The following is a 22,595-nucleotide window of genomic DNA, read 5'->3' on the forward strand; positions in this document are numbered from 1 at the left end:
AAATAGCAGGAAGTGCTTCCTTTTAAGTCAGTACAGATGTGGGAGGCAGTAGCAACATTGCACTAGTAAAGCAAGGCGACCGCAAAGAGGTTTGGAGACTGAAAACACAAACATGAAAACACAAAGAAGCGCCTGCAGCACCAGTGATGAACATATTCCCGTCCCATTGATGTCTTTTTCTTACAACCCCTGACTCTGTTTACATGTTATTTTTCAAAGTTGTTGTCCTGCACCAATATAGCCGGAAATGCCAAAGCGGAAGTCTCGCACACAAAACATCTGCTTAGATTCTGAGATCAGATCTGGATTCTGATGTCCCATATTGATCATGTCTGTTACTGATATTAAAGATATTATAATAGGGATGTGAATCTTTTGGTGGCTCACGATTCGATTCTGATTCTTAGGGTCACGATTTGATTCAAAATTGTTTCTCGATTCAACAATTGATACAATGCATAGTGTGTTCAGGCAAATTATGGCATCAAAACATTACAGTTTGTATAAGATAATGTGATAATGTGATCACACAAAGGCAAACTTAAAACAAAAGTTAACATTTATTCATTCAAAACAAATAAAAACTTACTTACTGTACAAAAAAAATAACTTGCATAAATAAAAGCTTAGGCTAGCTGTCTTTTTCTCCCAGAAGTTACAAAAATAAACTGTACACAAATAACACAAACTGGTGTTTTGTGTGGTTTTTTTCGAAATAGAAACTCAATATATATATATATATATATATATATATGTATGTATGTATATATACATACATATATATATATATGATTGGTAGACCTACCGCCGTGTACCAATCATTGCAGTCAGTATAGTCTTAGCTGCCGAGCAACCACGGGTTGCCAGTTAGGTCAGAAAACGAAACCTAAAAGACCTCTGTATTTTGAATTTGAATGTAGTAAGCGTTTTTGGCCACATTCTTACATATGGCACCTTTAAGGAGATAACTACAAAAAGGGAGGTGGTCTCTGATCACAGCTCTTCCTCACATCTCCTCTCTCCACTCTCTTCATCACAGTCTTCCTCTCTTTCACTCAGTCATTCAACCTTTCCTCCGCTACCTTCCAGGAATCAAAGTCTCTCCCCCTTTTCTTTTTTTAATATCTTTCAGATGTTTGAGATCAAAGCTATGGTAACCAGAGATCAAAGCCGAGGTCGAGACTTCATGAATTCTAGGGCAAGAGAAGAAATAGAAGAAGAAGCAGAGGAAATAGAAGAAGACATTGAGTAGAGTGACTGATGAGCAACTTTTTCGATGCCAACTGCCACAAAACTCACTCCCAACCAAGAGGAGAAGGCAACAAACGGTCACAAATCATCACAACTACCACTAACTAACTAATCGCTGACAGAAGCAGAACACTGTGTATGCACAGTGGAAACAGGTGTGGAAACCAGAAGGCTCCTTACACCAGCCGTCAGGATGGAAAACCAGCCACAAACCCAGCCCCAGGCTGTAAAGCTGGACAAATTCATCAAAAAGGCTTTTTACAACATCGGAGCGATGATCTTTGTAGCTATCTGCTGCGGGGCATCTGTGCTCGTCTACTTCATCCTGGAGGCCTTCATCCGCCCGCTGCTCTGGGCAGTTCTCTGTGGAACCTTCCTCCACCCGTTCAAACACTCCCTGACCAGCGTCGGCCGTTCGTGGCTCAGCGGCCTGCAGGGCAGCGGGACACCCATCGTGGTGGGGACCCTGTTGGCCCCCGTGTGGTGCGTGAACTACGGGGTGGAGGCGATGGGCCGGCTGGTGCTGGAGAAGCTCACGGTGTTCTTGGCGATCGGAGCCGGGGTGCCGCTGGTGTTTCTGCTTTATCATTTACAGAGATTCATAGACATACCGGCGATCCTCGGGCACGTCTGTGGAACCATTGAGGCCATACAGGACTGTTTCCACGCTATATGGGTGAGTGAGGTCCTCTGTGTCAGCCAGTGTGAATGAGGTCAACTGGAACAAGGTCTGAAATTGCAAACAATATGTGTTTTTCTTCAATATTAAGTTTTTCCCCATCCATCGTTCCATCTTCTGCCGCTTTATCCTATCCTTTATGAGGGTTACGGGGGGCGCTGTGCCAATTTCATCTGACATAGGGACACAGGGAGATAGGCGGGGTACACCCTGGAGAAGATCATCAGTCCATCACAGGGACATGATTCAAACAACCATCCACTTACTCTCACACCGACAGTCAATCTAGAGCACATGTGTCAAACTCAAGGCCCTGGGGCCAGATGTGGCCCGCCACATCATTTTATGTGGCCTGCAAGGGCGTGTGTTGACCGTAAACTACATTTCCCACAATGCATCACAAATGATACCCCCAAAATGTCCAGGAAGAGAAAGATTGATGCAGATGGAAGGCAGTTTCAAGAAAGATGGGAAGGTGAATGCATGTTTGTGCTTTGAGGGCACCCACTATGCTGATGTGGCCCTCAGTGAAAATGAATTAGACACCCCTGATTTAGAGTGTCCAATTTACCTTATCTCAGAGAACCGTGAGAAAATCCATGCACACGCGGGGAGAACATGCATACTCCACGCAGAAAGTTTTCCAACTGGGTCGCAAACCCGAGGTCTTCTTGCTGCAGAGGCAAGACAAGTGCTAACCACTACACCAACCAGTGTGGCCCCTCCTTCTGCCCAAATAATCACACTTTCGGGGACATGACATCATGTTACATTTGAACTTTTTTTTTTGCTTTTAATCATTTTTGACAAATACAAACGACTCCCTGCGTGTAGCATGGGGAATGTCACCGGGCGACACGAGATCGAAACTCAGCTATTCTGAGAATAGTAGTGTGAAGCAATGTAATGTTGATTTATATGGAAAGTAAGTAAGGAACACGCTTCAGCTTCACATTTAAATAAATAAATAAACCTGCATTAACAACATTTTTGTATTCTAAGGTTTGCACTGTGGTGTTTGGCTACGCGATGGCTGTTTGTTTCAAGTGGACTCCCCAAACCGAGCGCTACCTGAAGGTTCTGGCTCTTCCTGTTTGGGTCATCTTTATCTTTTACATAAGTGAGTGAGTAAATGAGAAGAACTTTGGAGCTTTAGGCCCTTAAAGCAAACGCTCCCTTTGTCCCGGGTGAGATTTCCTCACTGTTTGCTTTACTTTTGTGAAGCAGGACGCTTGAATTGAACCTTGTGGCTCTGTCAAACACAAGCAGCTGATAATGTTTTGTAGCTCAAACAAAACAGGAAACTGGCTCTAAAGGTCAACAAGTCCATTAGACAAGGCACATGCAGAGTAAAGTAGTAAGATTAGGAAGTCTTAGATATTTTTAGCACACACAAGACACAGTGAAAACAATTGCTGGCCTTCAGGCAGAGAGATATTTATGACACAAAGTTTAGTATTTCCAACAGAAAAATCGCATTGCATTTTAAAGGTGCATTATGTAATAAATCTAAAGCAACTGGCCATTAAATCCTCCTAATATGTCACAGGGACTCAGGAATAATGTTCATATAACAAACTGAACTCACCAACAACATCAGTACAGACAAAATATTTGCATAAAAAACCATATTTTGCAGACTGCAAATCATGTTTATGTTTCGAAAATCATTTGTTTGGCATGTGGCACCACCTACCGCCGTCTACCAATCATTGCAGTCAGTAGAGTCTCTGTATTTTGAATTTGAATGTAGTAACCGTTTTTGGCCACATTCTTACATATGGCACCTTTAATTATTGTCAACCTTTGTGTTTTCAGCGTCTCTGACCGGCTCAGGGAGAGTCCCCATATTTGTGAGTGTGGTTATTCTCCTCATTGTTGGCTCTAAGGAGAAACCACCTGTTCCTGTCAGAGGTGACGATTTATGGACACACACATGCATTTGACCACAGTTACAACCTTTTATAAGCAGTCTACTGCATTTGCTTGTCAGTTACATGTTAAAAAATTTTTATTAAGTGGTGAATTTTGGTAGGTTTAGTTACATTTAGACAGACTAGCTGTTTATTCTAGGCTAAACTAACTGTCGACTGATTTTAGCTGTTCTTTAATGACATTTATATGGAAGTTGAATAAGAATTACACATTTTTTGCACACGCACCAGTTAGTGATAGTGAATTTGACCTCTGCATTTAACCATCCTTGTTACACACCAGTAGTGAACACACAAAAACATGGTGCAGGAGCAGTGTGGACAGCAGCACCTACAGTATCTGTGCTCGGGTAGCCTTACCCCAGGATTGGAACCAACACCCTTATAAATAACCATTGGCTGTCAAATCATCACATTTTTAAACTCTGCACTGGGAAATATAATGGTGTTTATAATTTGATATCCCTTACCCTTAATCTGAACTGGCAATAGATTAAGCTTGACAAGTCAACACCGTGTCACCTGTTAGTGACGTCAGTTCATCTCTGGAACACAACTCTTGCGTCATAGAGTTATCGTTTAACTTTTATTGCAGGCAAAAGCCCACACACTACAAACCAACGTGGCAGAAACGTCTCCATAGATCGCTGGACTTTAATGGTGCCAGAGTTCACTGTGCACTTCTGTGCAATCGATGGCGATCAAGCAATATACCACAGAAGTATAGGCAGACCTACTATATATATATCTGACCCCTATAATGTCACTAACATGGTAACAGCTGGACGTCATTACAGACCTGCAGTATCCCAAGATCTTAGACTTTCCCTCATTCTACTCCTTTCAAGTGAAATATTGATAAATAAGGCCCCAGCGTATTGTCGTGAAAATATTAATTGGTGGTTACAACTAATCAACATTGGGGCTTTTTTAATTTTTACCTTCTCTCTCATTTACCTCAAGATGGTGTTCAGTCTGAGGACTCTGAACCTGCTGCCCCCGGGTCCCTTGAGGAGCTTTTCCAGGAAAAGGAAAGCGGCCACAGAGCCAGTGATGTGTACTTCATTATACTGGTCTGGGCCATAATTCTGGTTCAGTTCTGGCTCAACGTCTGGATCCTGAAACTGCTGCCTATCCTTGTGGCTGGTAAGACTCGCAAACTTGTGTGCGAATGTTTGTGAAAACACACGCTGCTTCATTATACATATCATATCGACTGACGCCGACGTTGAACTGCAGTGTGGACGCTGAAGAAGCTGGCAGTGCCGACCCTGTCCTCGTGGTGGACGGTGCTGGAGACGTTTGGACGTGAGCGAGAGGAGGCCCTGCTGCCTCAGCCAATCAAAGCTGTGGCTCAGTTCTTGCTGCGCATCGACACCAAGGTAATCCCTGATGACAGTTTTGGATCATTGAGAAACCCGAGTTTAGAACTGAAGAAGGCCACAACTGAGCATACACAATATCCTCATGATACGTCCAAAATCAGTCTCTTCTACGGCAGAAGAGAGAAGTCTTTGGATCCAAAATGGCCTCTTCACATGCGAAGAACACAGGTTTCTCCATGTGTCTGATCACTGTATGTTTCCATCCACTTTAAAGCATCACTGACTTTGTGCCTGTACTCTACCTCCTCTCTGCTTCCCCCTCCCTTTTCTGCCGTTTCTCCTCCGTCTTCTCTGCTCAGATCATCGTGGGGTTGGAGCGATCTCTGGATAAAATCATCAGCATCTTCATCATCTTCCTCCTGGTCACAGGGACCCTGCTGATGGCGCTGCTGCTGACTGCTATGGTTCTGTTTCTGCTCTGCTGAATGACACCGGCTGTCTTTGAGTGGCACATGGTTTTGAATTTTTTTTATCCTCCCTAGGTTCATCATGAGAGCGTTCAGATCATCGAGGTAACCGGTAATCTCATCAATGAGACTGTGTCTAACCATCCAGAATGGGCAAAGTAAGGGAGTTAAATCTTTTTCTTCATGTTTTTGATTCATGATGTTTCACCATCATTCTTTTTGACACCATCGTTTTTCCAGTTGGCTTCCAGAGGCTGACGTGGTCCAGAAGGCTCTGAATTCAGCTGCTACTAACGTTTATCAACACGGGAGAGAATGGATAACACAGAAGGTGGGAATTATGACCATCACTGATTCATCTCACATCAAATATGAAGAAAACAGAACCCAAAACTCAGGATGTTTGCAGCCAGTCATGGAACAAACCTTTCTGCTTCTTTTTTTCCCCATGTGCAGCTTCGAAAGATGTTAGGAGACAAAGGGAACAACATAGCTATGATTGAGAACCAGGTTTTGGAGCTTTGGGACCGGTTGTACCACTCCTGGTTTGTGAAGGTAAAATCCTGTCGTATCCATTATTTTTTTTTTTTTTTTCATTTCTTGATGCAAAAGAGAGAAAAAAGGTATTTCATGTGTTTTCCAGAATGTGACCCACTCTGGACACCACCATGACCTCGAGATGATTCAGAGACAGAACAGCTGGTCAGTGGACATTCTGGACTGGAAGGACGTTGCCTCATTCCTACAGGAAAATATTGAGACTCTGCTGTCTGTAAGTATGGATTTGTCCCTACTATGTTGTGTTTATGACGCAGAAGTTGAAGTTTTCTTTAAAACGTGTGTCAGCACTGAACGAACTGTCCTACTAGCTGTTGCAGTAACAGCTCATAAACCACTGACGTGGGCGATGTGTTCACTGTCACCTGGTTGTTTCTTGTAGATCTTGGAGTCTCTGTGGGTGGTCATGAGCAGGAACATCAGCCTCCTCTTCTCCACAGCCACCACCCTCTTCACTGTCTTGTTCTACAGCGGCACAGCTCTGCTCAACTTTGCCCTGAGTGTGGTACGAAACTAAAGTCACTGCTGAAATCACAACATGACACGGGCAATTGTTATTGGCAACGTTGGAAGAACGGCAGCTCTAGCTGCAGGTTGCACAACACAGAGAAGAAACGAGCACATTTCAAGCACGGTCCATTAATCAGTATGCAGGTTTTCATCAACGTTCTAATATGTGTATATATATATATATATGAAGAACAAAATAATGCTTCTACAACACTTCATATTTATTGATCAGTTTTATTCTCCATAGTCTTGACAGTTTTTTTCTTGGTATATTGTTAAAGGTGCCATATGTAAGAATGTGGCCAAAAACAGTTACTACATTGAAATTCAAAATACTGAGGTCTTTTAGGTTTCGTTTTCTGACATAACTGGCAACCCGTGGTTGCTCGGCAGCTGAGACTCTACTGACTGCAATGATTGGTTGACGGCGGTAGGTGGCGCCACATACCAAAACATGATTTCAAAACATAAACATGATTTACAGTCTGCAAAATATTTTTTTTAATGCAAATATTTTGTCTGTACTGTTATTGTTGGTGAGTTCAGTTTGTTATATGAACATTATTCCTGAGTCTCTGTGACATATTAGGAGGATTTTATGGCCAGTTGCTTTAGATTTATTACATAATGCACCTTTAAATGTATATATATAAGGCAAACCAATTCTGACCCACAGTGACCTTCTGGTTTATTGGTTTACTTTTTAAATGATCTTACCTCAATCTTCTCCTTTCTCTTTCCTGTCTGCAGGTGATTTTTCTCACCAGTCTCTTCTACCTCCTGAGCTCCAGTGGTGAACATTACAAACCTGTGAAATGGGTGATCAGTCTGACTCTTCTGTCGCAGACTGGACCCTCCTCTAGTGTCCTGGGTCACTCTGTAGAAGAGGCCATCAGGTTAGTCACATGCAAAAAAAAAAAAAAAGAGCTAGAGAATGTATAAATATATCTCATAAACATTATTTCTGACCTCTGGTGTGTGTTTGTATTACAGAGGAGTTTTTGGCGCCTCTCTGAAAATGGCCGGCTTCTATTTCCTCTACACTTGGCTCACTCACACCATCTTTGGCATCAACATTGTCTTTATACCTTCTGGTGAGTCAGCGCATTCAAAAGTCATTTGTTTCAACTGTCAACATTTTTTAATCTCTCTGAACGTCCTGGTCTTGAAGCTCTGGCCGCCATCTTGGGTGCGGTGCCGTTCCTGGGGACCTACTTGGCGGCGTTGCCGGCAGTGTGTGACCTGTGGTTGGCGCAGGGCGAAGGCGTCAAGGCCGTGCTGCTGCTCATCTGCCATCTGCTCCCCACGTATTTTGTAGACACGGCCATCTACTCTGATATCTCTGGGTACGTTTGTGCAACACTGAGGTTCCCACCGTGTTTGTGTTATTGTGAGATTTCCTGTGTTGCAGTGGGACGACCAACAACGTGGTGCCACACGCCCTTTCTGAAGAGGGCTGTGTAACATTATTTCTATGCTGTGTCCTCCACCTGAAACCAGACTCTGCCAAGCAATACTATCAGACCTGACTGAGGTCAATCCCATCAAACTGCTGAACGCCAAGTTTTTTTTTTTTTTTTTTTTTTTTAAATAATAATAACTTCTGAGCTTGGACACATCTTTGTGTTTTCAGTCACAGAACCCACTTTACATTACTCTTTTCGCGACAGCGGCGAAGTTTCCCGCTGTCGGGACACACCACCCGGAATTCTGGCAGGACACCCGCGGCGATTTCCTCTTTACTTGCTTGACTGTACGATCGTAGCCGGCCATCTTGTTCCTGGATGACTCCAGCTTCTTCTGGATCTCGTCCTCCGACCAGATACTGTTCAGGCACTTGGTTTCAGAGGTGCTCCACGTTCAGCGTCCAGCGCCCTCCTCCCCCCCCCCGCCATTTTTTTTGGAACAAAAGTCCCGCGGTATATGCTTATCGCCTAAACCCTGACCTCCCGCTGTCTTGAGCCTGACGCGGTCTCTTTATACGCACTTTGAAGTTGTCGGGGACTCCCGCTGAGTCGTCGGGCGACCACTTCGCAGTGGTCGGGAGAAAATTTGAAGACATTGGGAATTCTCTTTACACGTGGGTTCCCGCTGTCGCCAGTCCCGCTGCGAAAAGCGTAACGTAAAGTGGGCCACAGTCCGACCTGTTTGCAGCTGTCTCACTTTACTAGAGCAATGTTGCTGTTGCCTCCATCTGTCTTGACATAGACAGATGGAATGGCACTGGGTGACGTGAGATTTAAACACTGAAATACTGAGAAACAGAGTTCACAGGCTAAATCAGTGGTTTGCTAATATTTAAAAGCTTTATGAAATTGTTGGGTCTCATTATCATTAATATGTATTTCATATTTTTTAATACTCGCTCAGGGTTAGAGCGAATCATCTCACAACTTTAAGGTTGTAGGTTCAATTCCCGGCTATGCTAGTCTACATACTGATGCGTCTTTGGGCAAAAAACACTTAACACCACTTTACCCCTGACAGTCGTGCCAACAGCGTGTGAATGGGTTTGAAAGATGTGATAGAAAATGCACTGCACATAGATGCGCTGTATGAATGTGTGAGTGAATGGCAAAAAACTGTAGTTTAAAGCAGCTTTGAGGTCATTAAAGGTGCATTATGTAATGAATCTAAAGCAACTGGCCATAAAATCCTCCTAATATGTCACAGAGACTCAGGAATAATGTTCATATAACAAACTGAACTCACCAACAACAACAGTACAGACAAAATATTTGCATTAAAAAAAATATTGTCTATCTGTCTAAATCATGTTTATGTTTTGAAATCATGTTTTGGCATGTGGCGCCACCTACCGCCGTCTACCAATCATTGCAGTCAGTAGAGTCTCAGCTGCCGAGCAACCACGGGTTGCCAGTTACGTCAGAAAACAAAACCTAAAAGACCTCGGTATTTTGGATTTGAATGTAGTAACCGTATTTGGCCACATTCTTACATATGGCACCTTTAAGACTAGAAAAGTGCTTCACGAATACAGACCATTCTCGTCTCTCTGTTTCAGTGGTGGACACCCATACCTGACAGGACTGGCAGTAATGGGAGGAGCCTACTATTTGGGTCTGGAGGGCGCCATCATTGGTCCCATCCTCCTCTGCATCCTGGTGGTGGCAGCCAACATCTACAGCGCCACGATGATGAACTCCATGTTTTAGTCTGACCTAAAACACGGAGCAGCCACATGTCATTGACCTTTATGAACAAGTGAATTTCGAGATGAAATATTTCCCTCAGACTTCTGTCCTGCACAAACTGACTCTGTTTTAAAGCTACAGTACGCTGGTTGTGTCATATTTCTCTGGACACTGTGACTGCTCGTGTTGTGTTGTATGCAAGATATTATAAGTAGGTGCTTTGTGAAACTTTGTCATATTTTTACATATGTTGTATTACATAGAACGCATTCAATGTTGTTTTATGCATGACATTTCACCTTTATAGTTTTACAAAAAAAAACCCAGAAAGAAATAGTATAGCACATTATTTCTTGATTAAGATGTCAAATTATAGTTATTTACTTGCATTCCTGATCAGAACAAATTGTTTTAGTGGTTTAATATTATGTTTGATTAATATCTTACTTCTCAGAGAAGCCCAATGGGTATATGGTGAATTCAGTTTATTTGACAAATAAAAAACATTAACTTTTTAAGTTTTAAACAAGTTTTTTGAAGATTTCTAAATGATTTAATTTCTTGTTTTTACGACAGGTCGTCTAATACATTTGTTAAGCCACACACCTGAGACTTGACGGTAAATTAAATTGTGAATTAAAATTCTCACTCACTCATGTTCTTCAGCTTTATCCTCCACATTAGTGTAGCGGGGAGAGAGGAGCAGGAGCAGGAGCTGGAGCTGGAGCTGACATGAGGCAAAAGGCTGAGTAAACACTGGACAGATCAACAGTACATCAGAGGTTCAACATATTAGAAACACACCTACAGTTAATTTAGAGTGTCCAATTACCTAATCCACAACTTTATCCCCAACCTAATCCCGAAAAGAACCCACGTGCACATGGGGAGAACGGAAAGACTCCACATGGAAAAGTCCTCGGTCAAACCAGGATCCAACTGTGATCCTATACACATAACTCATTTGGTATATTCACTCCGATCCTCTGAAGATGCTGTAATATTCTGTCTTTTCCCTGGGCCGCAGTCTAGATTTTGGCTTTGACTTCATTTCCTCACATCAAAGTGTGTGTACGTGGTGGTTCTTCTGATGTCAGCGCAGCACAGAAAACACAGAGTAAAGTCTTCCTGAACATGCACAGCTCTAAAATCTCCTTAACCGCGAGAATACGCCCACAGACGTGAACAAAAGGGAGATGGATAAATCGACGCCGACGACCAGATGAAAGAGAAGAAACGGGTTCACACTCACAGGCTGCAGATTTTTAAAATGTGACATCTGAGTTTTCTGCCCGTGTGTGGGTATGAATGACACAGTTGTCTCATATGTCTGCCTGATGTCTTGTAGTGGGCCTAATCCTGACAAATGAATAATTAAACAGATCAAGGAGTCCTTCACACAACACAACAGACCCAATGGGTCCTTTGCATAGCAGCCAAGCACAGGTGTCTGTGATCAGTGACACCTGTGCTTTTCAGTCTGCAGACTCTGCTCCGCCTCCTCTCCGACTCACTTGGGAAAGATGGAGGTGAACACAGAAGTCACACACTCACCCTGGGATGTCACCACGTCTCAATACATCTGCTGACCTACGTACAGTATCATCAAACACACTGTATATCAATATATTATGTCAGACAGCCAGTCAATAACATCCATCCATTCATCTTCTACTGCTTTATCCTCCACATGAGGGTCGCTGGTTTCAATCCCAGCTGACATAGAGAAAAAGGCATGGTACACCATGGACAGGTCGCCAGTCCATCACAGGGCCACAAAGAGACAAACAACCATTTACTTTCACATTCACACTCACACCTATGGTTAATTTAGAGAGTCCAATTAATCTAATACCCAAATCTGCATGTTTTTGGACTGTGGGAGGAAACAGGAGAAAACCCTGGGAAAACCGACGCACACACACACAACATTCAAACTCTTTGCAGAAAGGTCCTTGTTCCGACAGCCGTCCTTCCTAAAACCACACAAATTAAAACAAAAAACACATTTAATAATAGAGAGAATAGTCTCCACTGAAGGTGCTCTTGGTTCTGGAGCTTTTGGAGATCACTTCTCCTCGACAGCTTCCTACATTGTGATGTGTTCATCTTATTCAGGCAACAAAAAATAAATAAATCAAGCTTCATTTTAAGACAAAGCAAAAAGAAAGAAAAAAAAATATCAAGGTCCACACTTATTCTGGAGCTTTTAACAGAATCACTCACAGTAGAAATGGTCCAAGGTAAAAGACGCCTGAAATGAGAAATGGGCCATCAAGAGCAGTGAAAGTGAGATACAGATTATTGCTATAAAAACAATAAAAGGACTTATGAAAAATCACATATTTGTTAAACCTCAAGGATCGTCAAACAAAGCATCTGTAAGTGGAAATCCTTCGGTTTGGTTAACTGCAATTTTCCCAAGGTGAAAAAAACAAACACAGGAAGGTATTACATTTTCTCTTAAATTGAACAATTATCAGTGACCTTCGTGTACATGAGTTTGACGAAGATGTGCGAGGCAGAAATCACCATTGTGCTTATTCTGTAAACTTTTCATCTTTATTTTCTACATTTGGATCAGCTCAGTGTGGAAGCCTGGACATGTCAGTCAACTGCAACCCCCCCACCCCAACCACCCAACCACCATCCCCGAAAAAAGTATTTCAACCAATACACTCCAGTCCCTTGGTATCAGAACATCTTCACCACAGTAACTTGCTTAGACATGGGACAAAATCATAAAATCAAATCAGTCGACAGCCTCTTCTCACTAACGTGTCCACAACAAAGATGAACCAATAGTGTTCCCTATGTATAAACCCTTCCTCCACTGGAGGAAGCTGAAATGGTTAGAACTTTAAACACCTCCTACTCTGACTCGCTGCAGTAGGAGTGATACAAAAACAATATTGAGAAAGACAGGACACACATGGAGCCCGTCTGGCTCACGTAGATAAATAGTGAAATACTGCAGGTGAGCTCTGTAAAGTCAGATATGTAGTTATGGATTAAGATATGCTGTTTGCTGCTGCTGTGCTCTTTGTAATCCACAATCAAACACTCTTAACTCCATCCACTCTTCATGTTATTACTCTGTCCCTGACAAAAAAAAACACACACACTTTAGCGACTTCTCTGATGTTCTAAATGCTTTCCAGGCATCGTTTTTCTACTGTAGATATGTCCTCAGAGGAGCGCAAGAGGCTCGGCTCTGATAAGCAAATAAAAGCAGCTCTTTTTTTTTTTTTTCCTCTCTCACTTTTTATACAACAGAAGCAGGAATGTGCTGATCTGCTGTCAGCCTATGCTAAGGACTGTTGGTTTTCCTCTTGGTGTAGATTCTGAGAGTTGTGTATTTGAGTAAACTGAAAGCTGCAGAACTGATTAGCACTGAAGACGCAACTAAACTGACGTCACATCCTCCCCGACACTCCATTGGAGGGAGGGAAAAAAAGCCCTTGGAGTGTATATTGAAGAGGTCATTGAGAAGTGGATATGCTAAAGTAAGTAAGTATCAGGCTAATGAGCCTTATTTCTATATGTATAAACGGTGTGTGTGTGTGAAACTGCAATTCTTCCCTAGGTTTAACACTACGTTAGGCAGTGAACATCAGATACATATGCAGAGTCATCTGTACGTGTGCATGTTAGCTCTATGTGAAACATTTTTAGAGACGGACAGACAGAGATGGAGTTACTGCTCTGTGGCACAGGACTGTAAAAACAGACAAAGCCATGTAAAAACTGGACATAGAAATCTCAAGATATCACAAACAACATTTTTCTCTATCACTAGATCTCTGCTGACAGCAGACGTAGGGTTCGCAGGTTTAGGCCTCTCGCTTTTAGTTAGTCGTTTGTTTGTATTTGCGGTTCCTTGAAAAATCCTTCCAGTGAGAAGGCTTCAGTCTGTAGGATGAAATGCCAAGGACGAACACCAGAGGGAGACATACACTGCTGCAAGACTATAGGAGGGGCTCTGACACGTGCACACTACAGTCTCACACATTCGCACAGTCCTCATGCACTCTTCTTCATAAGAGTTCACCAGAGGTCATTTTTCAAAATCCATTACAAAATTAAATAAAAAAAAAAGAAGAAAGAAGTCAACAAAGAATTCAGCCCCGTTCTCAAAGCATACATTCATCTCAAGACAGTCACTCATTCGCTCACCAACACACGTACATACATACATATAAGTGCACACTCTCTGAAAAGAGGCAGTCAGTAAACCAGTCAGTAAAGTGATGAGTTGAGGGGTGGACCGTTTTGTTCAAGGAAGCTCAGAGTGCAGAACCTCAACTCCACCAGGCAGTCTCATATTCACAGAAGTGTGAGTCACTCAGTGTGGTTAAAATCTCTTTAAAAAAGAAAAAAAACAAAAACAAACATAAAAAGGAGTCTCTCCTCTCTCCCCCGTTCTGAGGAGGGTCAAACACACTCCTCCCTCTGATCTGACGCAGAGGTAGTACCATCTAATCCATCCTCCTCTCTTCTGGAGTCCCCCTTATGGGCAGTCTTTCCTTGCCTGGCGCCCCAATTTTAATCCACACATCCATTCCCCTCATTGCTTACTCTGGGCTGCTGTGTGTGTGTGTGTGTGTGCGTGTGTTTGGTGTGTGGAATGTGGTCAAAAGACCTCTGGTAGTGTGACGTTGCGGAGCAGCCACTGTTGAGAGCGCGAGTGTGTGCAGTCTCTGACGCTGGGCACCTGGCTGTCCTCCTCGGTGGCCTTGTCCAAACACTGGTTACTGTTAACATGGATCAACGTCAGCTTCTGCAAAGTGGCCAAACACAGATATGTAGAGATTAGAGAGCTTTTAATGGATGTTGCTTGGATTTAATTATTTTTAAAAAAGAGCAATTTTTTCTGCTGTGTCAATGAATATATAAAGTATGTGCGTGTGTGTGTGTGTGTGTCTAAATGGAGGCAGTAAACACAGCACGTCAACTTCACAGTTTAGTTTTGTCAGTGTGAGGCATGCTGTGGCTGGGAAATGTGTCAACTAGGATATATTCCCCTAATAAACGAAGATAATAAATATCACACTGACTGAAATGACAGCTGGTCAGAAATATGTGTTGTCATACTGCTAGTGCACCGGGAATACTCTGAGCTTATTATGGATATTTACAAAATATCTGGAAAAAGACAACGAAAAATGAAAATTCAATTACTAATATTATATTATGGGATAGATTTATAAGCGAGCTCATAAGACAGGGCAAACTAAACCAATTGATCAAATCAAATAGGAAAAAAATGATGTTATGATAGAATTTTTTTTTTTTTGTTCCAGTAAATCCATACACGATGTTAACATTTTAATTTGCTCTCATCATTTCGTCCACTTACCACAGGGTCATACTCCCAGAGCTGGTTGCCTTTGAGGTGGTGACACTTTAGCATCATGACGGGGCCATTTAACTTAGACACATCTAGACACAAGTCGTCAGTTCTAATCTCCTTATTGGCCGTGTAAGAGAAAACCTGCGAAACACATGGGCATAAACAAATCTGTTTAATTTGACTGGCATGGACTTTGTACTTTTTTTACGAGCCCTTCTCTTTCACGATTACTTCAAAGTAAGTTTACTGTTAAAATTAACACTTTACGTCAGTATGTCTTACTGTCTACGTTACCTGGTTGCCTCCCATGCCGTGGCAATTGAAAATGCCGACCTTCTCGTTCTCCTTGCGGGCCATGTTGTCCAGGCACTGGTTCGTCTCCACATTGCGAATCTGAACCATGTGCACACAATAAACCCCGTGAGCAAAACTGTTCACGGAACATAACAATAAAAGTTTTAAAGCTACTTATTTAGATGCTTTGTAGACAGTGAGAGAGACACAGATGCTTCTGTATCCGTCTGTCTTTAAGTGAAAGAAAGTGTCTGAAATGTTGTGAGTCGGACTGTCTAATGTGAGAAAGTGTACCTCTCCCAGGGAGTAATAGTGCCTGGGGATCTGGGAGTCGGGGTAGACGTTCTCCAAGTACCAACTGAAGGGTTTACACTGAAGCTTTTGTCTCAGACCAGTGCGAGATGTGATGTCACCGTAGTCCACTTTGGTCACACCTAGACACACACATACAAATATTAACACAGGTCAGAGTCTGGGTTTGCTACCACCATCAAGGAGATTATTACACTGGGTTCAAAAAAAAAATAAAATGTATGTATGTCTTTTCAACTGAATTAGGACCATTTTCCACCACTGAATCCAAAAATATCATCAATTTTTCTCAATCAGGTCAGGTTTTTATGCTAATTTGATTTAGAAAAATCCACTCTTCTGACTAAATTGATTACGTTTTTGTGACATTATCCGTTGATTTTCATTAATATTTCTCATCCAAAAAAGGTTTTAGGAGGGAACATTTTTTTTTTCTAACAGATTCTGTTAGGAACAATGGTGTATTCACCGCAGATGTAGCAGAATACGTCAGGCTTATTTTTACAAGATATTCTAGTCGAAGCCATTTCGTTCACTTGTAATATATAAAAAAAACAATAAGTCATCAGTTGGGACATGCAAAATCTTCACAATTTGTTTATTGCAAGAAATATCAAAGAATTTTGCATCATATGACGTGAAAATACCCGTACATGTAAACAACTATGTTAAAAAACAAATATGTAGCTTTGTTCAGAAAGTTGACCTGATTGAGCATTTTTGGATTCAGCACATCATAATTATCCTAAATCAGCAAAAAAAAATGTAAACAATAAATTTGGTGTTGACCAGTATTATTATGTTTTGGTGCCGTGTTCGAGTGTTACCAGGATCACACAAAAATCATAAAGCTGCTTATAAAACTAGCATGATCCATGGAAGAAGGCATTACATTTAGTACTGGTTCCAATTGGGGTTCTAGATAGTGAATGATGTTTTTGTAGCATTGCGAGATGTAAGTGTTGATAGAGGACGTATCTGTTAAGTGTTTTTTAAATGCACTTTAATGTAAGAATTGATAAAGTAGACCTTATGTGTATTTGAAGCACACACAATATCAGGTGGTCGAGTGCTTGAAAAAGCATTATGTTGTCGAAGGACGACATTTAACACAATGTGAGTGTTAAGTTTTCTATAACTGTCTCGGTGTGACATTGTCACTCAGGCTGGGAAATAATTCAATAACAACACACAGCACTGTGTACAAATCTTAGATTTGCCAGTGATCACAGAATATGACAGACATAAACACAACAAATCAGGTGGTGCTCAGAGAGTTTTGCACAGTATTGAATGTTTATGCACTGTGCAAAACACTTAACACATAATCGCTATTAAATAGTTTTGTGAAATATGTGAAATATTTGTTTTCCGTCCATAAAGAATTTTAAAAACCAAAATGAACATGCTTCCTTAACATTCAGTCAGGAGCAAAAACGTTATCTTTAATCATGAAATGTATCAGTATAAATTTTTTTTTCGCCACATCACATCGCCCTAAGTGACACAATGACTTAAACCAGAGTACTCTCTTGACTGAAAACAGCTACAATAAATGCAATAACCAAACCACATAATAGCATAAAACAAATAGACAATTCAGTCCATCAAACTAAATGTCAGTCGGTACATGCAGTTTGCCTGAAGGCAATGCTATCAATGTCAACATCAGCAGGGGTATGTAACTATAAGGGTGTTACTAACCACATCCACATCTAAAATCATTCTCCAATTAGGTGGTTTTGCTTTACTTTTGCTGCTGTGTGTGTGTTTGTGTGAGTGAGAGTGTGTGATTGTGCAAGTTAATAGCTGCTTCATAGCATGAAATTACTCGCCGCCCCCCCCTGTCCTGCACTGCCGGGTTGCAACTCCATTATCACACTGTCACTGAGTTAATGGGCAGATCACACCTGCCACAGAGATTTACCTCCACGCACACATGCATAATTGCACAATCGCGTGCACGTACACACACACACACCACACACACCGCACACACGGTCCAACTCACCGGGAGAGATAATGTAGAAGAAGTTTTTAAATTCATCCATCCATACTTCTGCCAGGCGTCTGTTGTTTTTGTTGATGATCTGTCCCGTTCCCCCAGGAAATGTGTAGGGCGTCGCCTTTCTGAACACGTGACCCACATGAGAGCATGTGACAATTTCTAGAGTTCCACCGCACTGCCAGATCTGTAATAAAAAACAAAAAAACACACATAGAGAATGCTGTGGAGTGCACACACACAGTCTGAGCACTTATACAGTAACATATTTCTATTGGTCAAAAAACAGTTAAAAACCAGCATTCATTCCCAGGTCAAATAAGTCTCCAATGTACAAACAGCTATAATCACCATAGGTGGGAACACAAGACCCAAGTGAACATACTCTTCTGCATTTGCTTCATTTATGCCAGCGATGCAATTTACGGCATCATTTCCACATTACTTTTGCAAAGCTATTAGCCAAAAAATGTTTGCGGCAAACCACAAATTTTACAACTTTGGACAAAACTCAATATTTTCATCTCATCATTTAGATCAACGAAATGATCGATGGAGAGGAAAAAATAACCCCAGCCACCATAACATTGTCGCTTGGGTTACATGGTGGTGATATTATTTTCTTCATCCTCATGTTGACTCGTGTCATGCTCACATTTCACGCATGGGTGATGCAGACATTGGAGGAAAAAAAAAGTTGAGAGCTCAAAAATCTCAACGATACTCAATAATTTTAGTGTGGAAGAGGCTTTAATTAACAGAGGTCGACCAGTGACCTGTGCTGAGAGATGGATGACGCAGACCAGTCCTCTCTTTGTCACGGTCTAAATGACGGTCATCCATGAAGTCAACAATTTATTCAGAGTATTCCAATTCACAAGTGTAATGTGTATCCATCCGAGTTTCTGAACTCGAGCAGACGCTCCTGAATGGAATAATGATGTCATGTCAGCTGGCTGCGGGTGTGTTCACTCACTCTGAAAGAGATTTCCAGGTTCTCTCCACCCCAGATGTCCATGCCTGCGTCATATGTGCCAATCTCCTGGAAATAATCTCTGTCTATGGAGAACAAGCCACCTGCCATGGTGGGAGTCCTTAGGAGAGAACGGAGAACAGGGTAAATAAAGACTGTGTTGAATCAGTGCCACTTCAATTCACTCGAGGCCTACTTTCTAAAATGTCACACGATATCTTCGGATCTGATCAGTTTTATGTTCATGGTGCTCTTTCCCTCAGTTCTTTGCCATTTCCTCTCTATCTTCATTGTGTTACTCTGCTCACCTCTCTGATGTTGTGACGGCCGTGTCTGTGTTTAACAGCCTCGAGGCTCTTCTTCTATTTCTCTCCCTCACCTTCCTTTTTTGTACATCAGGCTTCTTTTCCTTTGCAAAACAAATTATAATTAAAGACACTGATATAAACACCAATTTAGCGCTTAAATGTGGTGCCTAAAAACACACTATGACATTGAACTAAACTGTTCACGGCTTCTGTTCACAATATTGCATCATGATATCACACATATACTTAATAATACTATTTATGATGCAAAATCAATGTATTAATATCAAAAACAGACATTTATTTTAAATTACATAAAAAATAGTGTGGACAACTGTAATAAAAATTTGTACCAGGAGCCGTTTCGGCCAATGCCATTCGTGGCTCGGGCCCTAACAAGCTTATTTATATATGTAACTGAATGTTGTACATGATACATTTAATAATGGGATTATTATGACCAAATGTCTTATTATTACTGTTATTAAAACATTGCTATAAACATATTATATTCTATCACCTTGCTGGCAGCTGTGCCTCAGCTACACACTGTGTTTAAAAGAGGGTGAGGTCGTGGGCCATGTTTTCATTATCACATGATATTAAGTGGGGGGGCCGCATGTGGCCCCCGGGCCGCCAGTTTGAGACCCCTGCTCTAGACGTATACGTCAAAGTCTGAGCAGGGCCTCAAGGTCAGAGGATTTTTCACAGGTCTTCCTTGGATCTCCGATCTTTTCCTGTCCAATAGCTGCTGTAAAGTGAGTCTTTTCAAATGACCTCAGTCTTTAGCGCAGCACTGCAAATTACAAGGTAGACAAGTCTGTAACAACCAGTTCAGCTGCCACGGTTTCCTCCTGTGCGTCACTCTATGGGGCCTCGTTGTGTAAATGGACATGCACTGTCTTTAACCATTTGTACAGCAGTATCAAATGCACATTTTCAATGACAAGCATATCATGAATTTGCTTGACTACAATAAAATAAACATCTTCCCAGTAATATGATGATGTATATGACAGGACAGAGTTCAAGTAAATTGTGTATTTGGAGTAAAGTGCTGAATTTCCTGCCTTGACACTACAACTTAAATTCTTTTTTTTTTCCTGGGGCTACTCGATACCCTAAGGACAATTGTATCATGCAGCGCAGTGAAAAACAACTGAAAAACAGGGGCAAAGACCGTTACACAAGATATATTATGTGTGTGTGACCTTGCATAATGGCATGGCAGGAAGCAGAGATGATAGACAGGCAGGAATTAACTCAACTTGATTTTACTTCCAAGGCCTGAGTCATGGGAAACGGCACATAAAACAGAATTACAGTCTTACTTTATGCATATTGATTTAACTTCAGAGAAAAGATCACTATATTTACCGTAATACTCTCCTGGGGACAATATATGATTCTAAACTGTTGAAAATTTTGATTGTGAAATATGACGGTGGTCTGCACATTAACTGTAAATGCCATTCAGCAAAAAATATTTGGCTATAATATACAGAGCAAATGAGTATGATCAAGTGTGGTTGGTTATCATACTGACATTATTCCTGCTTGCTGTGGAACATTAATATAGTGCAAATCAAACCCTGGTGAGTCTCTTGACAGTCCAACCCACTGGATCACCTACCTGACGGGCAGCGTGCGGTCTCCTTTGCGTCGGTCCATCTCCCTCTGCGGTACAGGATACCAACGGAAGTTGAGTTTCCAGTTAAAGCCTCCATATGTCATGTCCGATCCTGCCATGTACTCAAATGTGTCATCGCTTATCACGTCGATGATGGGGCACACAACTGTTCTCCTACAGCAAACAGAAGCAGAGTGGACGTACAATTCAACACCCCCACATACACACTCTTACTTAGGTATAGTTGTTCAACTACTCGGCAACTAATTGGCATTGAATAAAGCATCGTTCATGAGTTAGTATCAAAGTCTAGATATGAATATTGATACTGCATCATAAAATTTTAATCAATACCTGCTCCATATGGTAGACATGATACCTAGACAAGTGAACCTGTTGTTTTTGGTTTTCATCATAAGTACTTATCTGCAGGCTGTGACACCTACAGGACCTTTTCTATAGAGCATGGTTTGATGTGCCCAGACATCACTCATCACATCATTCTTAACTTTATGTTTTGTGTGTGTGTGCAGCAAAGATAGAATGAGTAATTAAGCATCAAATAAACACAAGGACAACCCCCCTGCAGGCTCAACAAAGGTTTATCAATGTTTTTCTACGTTTGCCAAGTGTGTGTGTCGTCGTGGATATGTGTGTCTTACTTGTCTTGCTTGATGCGGGCGAGCAGAGGCTCCAGCCACCCTATTGTACATTCGCAATGAGCATCTAGAAAGGTTATAACCTAGAAACATGGAAGTAAAATGTTAGACATACCCAGCAGTGCACACACACACCATCTGGAGACCAGGGGCCTCATTTATAAAATGTAGGTGTGCCTGAAAAGTTGGCGTACGTACAAAATAAAGAAAGTGCTGACGTACATACACATTCTGATTTTTAAAACCAGCCTCACATCAGTTGCCCTTTATAAATCACAACTGACTATATCACAACTATAAATGAACTTGCAGTTTAAGCGCTTTGGGAAACGCCCATACTTGACCATAAATAGTCAGAAAAACGCCGCAGATTAATATTAATTGATCGAGAGTGATGACAAACACAGGGAGAAGAGACAACAAAAGGAAGTTCACACAATCAGAAATTGAGGCGCAAAAAAGGTTTTACACAGCGTCATCTACACTAATGCAAACGGTGCAAAAGTAACGCTTCTATGCTCACTTATGTAGGTAAAGGAAACCAGGCTAACAATTAGAGCTGAAACAATTAATCGATGAATCGATTATTATCGATTACTAAATTAATCGCCAACTATTTTGATAATCCATAATCAGTTTCAGCTTCTTAAATGTGAATATTTTCTTGGTTTCTTTGCTCCACATAACAAAGAAATAATTAAAACTGAATCATTTTGGTTTGTGAACAAAACAAGACATTCGAGAACATCATCATTTCCAGCTTTGACAAACACTGATCAACATTTTCTGATATGTTATGGACCAAACGATCGAGAAAATAATCGACAGATTAATCGATTACGAAAATAAATAATCGTTAGTTGCAGCTCTACTCACAATCTATTCATCCGACTGTCTGAAAACTCTCTCCCTCTGAAGCTTCCATTTGCCTCATCCTCCATCACAGACAAATCCTATATTTTTGCATCATTGCACATTGTGATTGCACTCCTTTCTATTCCCTCCCCATTTGATTGAATATGGGCAGCTTTAGTCGTGGCAATTAAACTGATTGTAAAATAGTAGATTTGATATGAACAGCAAGTTATTTGATCCCTGTTACAACATTCTTCACAATAATAAAAAAAAAACTTTTATAACACAGGAAAATACAATTAGAAGCACAATATAATTATTGATGGA

At 41.4% G+C, this 22,595-nt stretch overlaps 2 protein-coding genes across 2 annotated transcripts in view; one reads left to right on the forward strand and one right to left on the reverse strand.

The window, feature by feature from the left end:
* Positions 1 to 1,444: 1,444 nt before the first annotated feature.
* On the forward strand, positions 1,445 to 9,900 carry LOC310932932 (transmembrane protein 245-like; the record flags this gene model as incomplete). Its single annotated transcript, XM_083896338.1, has 15 exons — positions 1,445 to 1,927; positions 2,933 to 3,050; positions 3,749 to 3,844; positions 4,828 to 5,010; positions 5,104 to 5,246; positions 5,549 to 5,653; positions 5,732 to 5,814; positions 5,897 to 5,987; positions 6,113 to 6,211; positions 6,300 to 6,428; positions 6,597 to 6,719; positions 7,475 to 7,620; positions 7,718 to 7,818; positions 7,896 to 8,070; positions 9,750 to 9,900. The coding sequence occupies 15 exons, from the start codon at positions 1,445 to 1,447 to the stop codon at positions 9,898 to 9,900; spliced, it is 2,226 nt and encodes a 741-aa protein (XP_083752464.1).
* A 4,612-nt stretch (positions 9,901 to 14,512) lies between these two features.
* galnt1 (UDP-N-acetyl-alpha-D-galactosamine:polypeptide N-acetylgalactosaminyltransferase 1) overlaps positions 14,513 to 22,595 on the reverse strand; it is a gene marked incomplete at its 3' end in the record, with an annotated part of 38,137 nt that continues 30,054 nt past the window's right edge. Inside the window, exons 7-14 of the mRNA XM_083886532.1 lie at positions 21,417 to 21,496; positions 20,758 to 20,928; positions 18,820 to 18,937; positions 17,850 to 18,030; positions 15,821 to 15,960; positions 15,527 to 15,625; positions 15,239 to 15,373; positions 14,513 to 14,659 (exon numbers count right to left, since the gene is read on the reverse strand). Coding sequence (XP_083742658.1) covers positions 14,513 to 14,659; positions 15,239 to 15,373; positions 15,527 to 15,625; positions 15,821 to 15,960; positions 17,850 to 18,030; positions 18,820 to 18,937; positions 20,758 to 20,928; positions 21,417 to 21,496 — 1,071 coding nt within the window. The remainder of the gene's footprint in view (positions 14,660 to 15,238; positions 15,374 to 15,526; positions 15,626 to 15,820; positions 15,961 to 17,849; positions 18,031 to 18,819; positions 18,938 to 20,757; positions 20,929 to 21,416; positions 21,497 to 22,595) is intronic.

This window comes from Microchirus variegatus, assembly GCF_963457635.1.
Source record: "Microchirus variegatus genome assembly, chromosome: 1".
Lineage (NCBI taxonomy): Eukaryota > Metazoa > Chordata > Actinopteri > Pleuronectiformes > Soleidae > Microchirus > Microchirus variegatus.